Genomic DNA, 6,000 nt, shown 5'->3' with positions numbered 1-6,000 from the left:
CTTTAGGCTACATCGTAAACAGTTTAACTTGCCACGTCAGCTCAATAACAATAGTGACTGATTTATTATTTTTCGAAAGTTGAGTGACTAAATTGAAAGCAGATTGACTGTTTTGTCAGTGGCATCAAAGTTGAGTGATTGTTAGTATAATTTACTCAAAATATTTTTTAACAAAAATATTAATAAAAATAAATAATCCTAAATTCTAAACGTCTTGTATGCCAATTCGATTCTCCGTGTCAAAATTTCCATGCAATTTACATATAAATTTGTTTTCCGACACATAAATAATTGTAATACTTACATAAAAAAATCAATTAATGTCAAAATTAATTAAAATAAATAATAATAATAAGTCAATTAAGTGTATTTTCAATAGTGGAAATTGGCAATAAAGAGCATATAGTTATTGAAAGGAAGGGCATAGTTGCAATTGAAGGCTACTTGGTGAGAAGAACATGCTTTTTATGTTCTTGAAATTGATCAAGAAGGTTAGTTTTTAAATTTGGATTTAGATTTTAGAATTTTAGTTTTAAAATCTATGAGTTATGAATTAATTATTTTTATGTTGTTTGGGAATTAAAATATTTAAAATTTAAGATTTTGAATTAATTCAAATTTATTATCTGTATAATTTAAATTTAGATTTAGATTTTAAAGTTTTAAATATATATTTTTAAATGTAATTATTTAAGAGGACTTTGAACATTGTTGTTTGAACCAGCCTATTGGGACGGATCAACTTATCGGTCTGGAGAAAGGCATTAAACCAGTTGAATTGAGAATCGCTATCGATCAGTTGATTTGGCAATTGACTCGATTGAACCAAATTCTTTTATGAATTTTTAAATGCTTTATTTAATAGAGCTAGGTAGACCGATCAAATCGGTTGAATTGATCGAATCAATTAGAACAACAAACTGGTGACCTAATTATGAAAATTATAAATTAAAAAGGATTTATTAATTAAAATTATGGACATTATAGTATAAATGAAAATTTTTAAATATTTATATTGTATTAAATTAAATGCATGAAATTCCATCATTATTTTCAAAATCAAACCAACGAGAATTGATCAAAGTATCAATCAAAGAGTAGAGAGTAAATTGATTAACTCATAAACTGATTAGACTGAACGAATTAATTGAACCAATTTTTATCTATTTTAAAATATTTTTTTATTTTTAATAATTTATTCAATTAAATAAATTAAATAGATCAAATCAATTGACTGAGAATTGGTGATTCGACCGTTTCACTTATCGATCTAATTTTAAAAACTTTGAACTTCAAATGAGTTTTGAAAAAAAGAGAGAACAAAAGAATTCTCATGTTTTTTAATCAATCTTAGATTTTGAAATCCAAAATTTAACCCTTCTGAAATTGAACTAGAATTTTCTCAAATTCAAGTCCAACTTTTTTATTTATTATCCACACAAAGAATTTAATTCTTCAAATCCAAATCAATTTTTTGACCCAAATCATAATTTTCGATGATAAAGAAATTTCAAATGCAAGCATTTCATGATTAAAGATGCAGCCTTCAGGGATGGAAAAAAGGTAGTGATTAAATGTGTTCAATATTTAAGAGATTTTATTTACTGATATGAAAATTATTCAGGTAGAAATAACTGTGTTCCCATCGGCCATCATTAAAATAGAACAAGCTTCAATCAAATAAGCACAGAACACAAACAAAAAAGGAAACTTTAAGTTCTTGCATAACAGAAGATACTATCCAAAATTTAGGTTCTGGACATATAGCAATAGCACCCCATAATAAAACCATAGATAATCTAAACCAAAAGAATTCAAAAGTAAAATCCCTTTAACATAAGGGAATGCAAAATACCCTCTAGAAGACAAGCTCGTGCGGTTTCATGCCAGACTTGAGAGAAAACCTTGCGGCGAGGTAGGCCTTCAAGTCTGGGACTCCCTCAATGGACTTTATCAAAGAGGCGTCGACTGCTTTCTGGTCTTCTTTCTTGTCTTCAGGCAGTTTTTTCTTATCCTATAATTTTGTTTGACGAAATGTAAAAGAGAAGACAATCAGCACATTAAAATATAAGAATCCAATTAGGAAAAGCTTAAGCTATAATTACATGCAAACCAAAACAAAACTTGCCTCTTTTTCAGCCTCAAAAAACTCTCCCTCAGTCTTCTTCTTCCTCTTCTCTACTTCCTTGGCAAAGTACTTGTCATCAAACTTGTCTACGTTAACCCCTGAGATGTCAACCTTGGTGGAAGTAGCAATGACATAGGATTGGTTAACGCGCCTTAAAGGAACACCGTTGATCTTGAATGGTCCTGCCATCGTTTAAGACAACCAAATTTAAGCAAAACACGCGAACAAACCATAGAATGAAAAAGAAAATCTACCTTATGACGAACAGACAACAAATGCGGATACTACATTATATACATAAAACGAACAAGTAAAAGCATCAAATTTCAAGATAGCATCACTCGATCTCGAGTATATTGAATTTTAAATTGGTTTGTTACCATCAAATCTTATCTATAAGATAAAAGTCACAAAATGGAAATGCAACATAATGCTTCTAGAAAATAAACCAAGTGAGAAACTATGGAAGTAATACTGCAGAAATCAATAACAAGGGTTTTAACAAACATGTTCATATATCCAACTCGCAATTGAATAACATATATCATACATCCAATATTTTCAAGCAGTAAGCAAATCAATGAAGAAAAAAGGATAGCAGTAAAATATGAATGCCCACCGGTGACCAAAAGGAGCCCAGAAGTAAGTTGCTTCAAGAAAACAACTCTCTTCCCCATAAACCTTCCAGCCAACAAAATCAACACAGTCCCTGGTGTAATGCTTGCTCTAAACAAATAAAAAAACACGTAAAAACCCAAAAATAAGGAACATTTCTTCAGAAATCTATAAATAAACGAATAATTGTTTTCAAAAGAAGAACCTGAGTTTGGTGGGTTTAGGTTTGCGCTTGTTAAGGAGCGGCTTCTTGACATCCTCAGCCGGGTAAAACTTGGGAGGTTTCTCAGCGGCAGCGGGGGCCTTAGGTTTGGGATCATGGCGGGGGAAAGCACCGCCATTTTTGGCCTTGATTGCCCAAAGGCCACGCTTGTGGTACATCTTAGACCTGGAATACTTTCCCACACCACGGATCAGATCCGGGTTTCTGGTCTTGACGGGAGTCTTCCTTTTCGCTGCCATTTCGTCTCTAAACCCTTTGCTTTTGCTTCTGCTTCTGCTTCTGCTGCTGCTGCTATAGGGCTATCCTTGTGGCGTCTAGCAAATTCAATTCTATCAAATATATCGATTCTCTAGCTAGGGTTTTTCTATGGGTAATGTAGTAAGTGACAAAATTGTCTGTATTTTGGGCTCAACTCTATTTTGGGCTTTTATCCTTATGGGCTTTACAACACAAAATATATCAAAACATCTGTCCGAAGTTCAATGGGCAAATAAATTAGACTCTTTTAAATCACGTTAAAACTTTAACTTTTAAAGTACTAGCTATGTTAAGTCTGACTTGACTTAATTCCTATTTTATAATATATTGTTTTATTTATTTTTATAATTTTATAAAATTAAATTAAATATATAATATTATAAAATATACATTCAAATATGTTTTAATTTGTCTGTGTTTAAAATTTTAATAAATAGAAAAAATATATGATTAATATATATTAAATAAATAATAATACTGAATTGTTTAAAATAAATTTGAGTTAGTTATATAGAATATAGATAAATTTGGGTAAAATTTAAGACTTGTATTTCAAGTTAAGCTAAGCTTGAACAAATATAATGCATGTTAATAGAATACATAGGTCCGACAAAACGCAACCCATGATCTCTTCATGTTAGGTTTTAGGTAAAATTATTTTTTATAGAGTTAATTACACCATACATCCCTAAACTATAATTTTCATTTTAAATTGGTTCCCAAATCTTTAAAATATTCTAATTACATCCTTAAACTAATGAGGTTATATCAATATGGTCCCTCCATTACTAAAATCATTAATTTAATAATTAAATGAGATGTCAAACCTTATGTGACATAGTTTAAAATGAAATTTTTTAAAAATATTGTAAAAATCTTGATTACGAGGTATTGAAACTTTACAAACTTCTATCGATCACTCTCTCTTTTTCAATTTTACTTTATTTTTTGTTTTTACTTTTGAAAGTTAGTGGTAACATTTTACTTCTATCTAAATTCTTCATTTTAAATTATGTTACATAAGGTTTGATATGTCATTTAATAATCAAATTAACCGTTTTAATAATTAAATGACTTAATTGATATAAAATCAATAATTAAAAGATGTGATTAGAATATTTAAAATTTAGAGAGTCAATTTGAAATGAAAGCCACATTTTAGGAAATCGAACCCAAAAATACTTTTTATTGCCCAATTATTTAGTTTTCCTAGTGACAGATTTAGATGTTGTTTTCTTCCGCTCTTCAAGTAGGGTTAAGAAGTGGTTATGTGTCTTTAATTGCATAAATTTAATATTAATTTAGTATATATTTTTAATCTACTTGTAGAATTAAAAAATTTACACCGTATATATAATAATAAGTCATGGTAAAATATTATCCTCGTATTAATTTTGTAATACGATAAACTAGAAGTTATAGTTTTGTCGGTTCATAACATTCTCCGTATATTTGTGATTTTATGTATATTAATTTATAATATAAATATGTTGCATATGATTTTACATATTTTAATTCATTAAATAATATAATTTTATATAATGTAATGTAATTAATAAAAGAAATATTATTCACATTGTTGAACATAATAAAATGCATTAACCATTTAGATAATTAAAATATTACACCCGTAAAGAAAATCAAACCATAATTAAAGCTCAAATGAAAATAATAATTAAATTAAAAATGTGGTTTTAGCTACTAATTAAATGAAAATACGTAAATATTAAATGTTAATGTATTAGTTTTATAATGGTAAGTCTTAATTTTATATTATCGAAATACCAATATAAATGTAATACAAAATTGAATAATTTTATCAGTATTGTATATGTTTTAGATCTGATCATGGATTGGGCTATCTTCCTAAACTGAAAGATCTACTCGAAAAATGGAAAGTTTTGGACAAAAATATAAACCTCAAAAATGAGTTTAAACCAAAAATAAGGTTCGCTTTCTAAAAGGGTCAAGCCTTAAGTAAAATTTTTTGGCCTGATCTAGCCCAACCCAAATTTGCCTAAATTTCTTTTTTTTGTTGTTGTTTTGTTCTCATTTTTCTATTATATTATTTTTATTTTGTTGTTATTGTTTGGATATTGTACAACTCTTATTTTATTATTAATTTTACTACTATTTTAGAGGCATTTGCTTGTTAAATTGCAACTATCTTAGTGTTATTTAAGTATAAATATTGTTTTAATATATTTTCAATTTAGTGAAAAATATTTATTTTAATATTTTTAGTGTATTTGATGTATTATATTTTTAAAATTTATTTTGTATAAAAATAATAATATAAAAAATTTAGTACGAACAAGCTAGATTGAACTCGGTTTAGGATTTTTTATTAGGGTCGGACTTGTAAAAAGTTTTAAACTCAATTTTCAAGTCAGATTGAGCCCGAACTTATAAAACGACCTAAAATTTAGCATCTACCCGTCCCATGATTAGTTGTATTCATATTTGTTTGTTTAACAAAACAAAATCTGTTCCTCCCTAGCTCCGTTTTGTAAGAAATGAATGCATCATGATATTAGAAAACTGCCCACAAGCTCTCTTGAATATAGACCCTACAACTTGAGGAAATAAATGATATTGAAATTTTGGAATCAATTTATACATTTAGTCAAAGTTGGGATACCAAAACTATAATTAACTCAAAGAAAATTCTTTCTCCCTTTTGGCCTTGTAAACTTAGCCACTAGACAAAGTAAAGACCAATCTAAACTCATCATTTGTTCTTTTGTTAGTTTGAACTAACGTATTGTATAAGCCC

General features: G+C 28.1%; 1 protein-coding gene across 1 annotated transcript; it reads right to left on the bottom strand.

Annotated features, from left to right (window-relative positions):
• Positions 1 to 1,655: 1,655 nt before the first annotated feature.
• On the bottom strand, positions 1,656 to 3,339 carry LOC108461045 (60S ribosomal protein L6-1-like). Its single transcript, XM_017760777.2, has 4 exons — positions 2,949 to 3,339; positions 2,748 to 2,854; positions 2,129 to 2,310; positions 1,656 to 2,014 (listed from the first exon to the last, which is right to left on the bottom strand). Exons 1-4 carry the CDS (start codon positions 3,203 to 3,205, stop codon positions 1,859 to 1,861), a joined length of 702 nt encoding a protein of 233 aa, XP_017616266.1. The 5' UTR covers positions 3,206 to 3,339; the 3' UTR covers positions 1,656 to 1,858.
• Between the last annotated feature and the right edge of the window lie 2,661 nt (positions 3,340 to 6,000).

Source organism: Gossypium arboreum, chromosome 2 (genome assembly GCF_025698485.1).
Source record: "Gossypium arboreum isolate Shixiya-1 chromosome 2, ASM2569848v2, whole genome shotgun sequence".
Taxonomy (NCBI): Eukaryota; Viridiplantae; Streptophyta; class Magnoliopsida; order Malvales; family Malvaceae; genus Gossypium; species Gossypium arboreum.
Note: the sequence above shows the minus strand (reverse complement) of the source record. Positions and strands in the feature narration are given on the sequence as shown.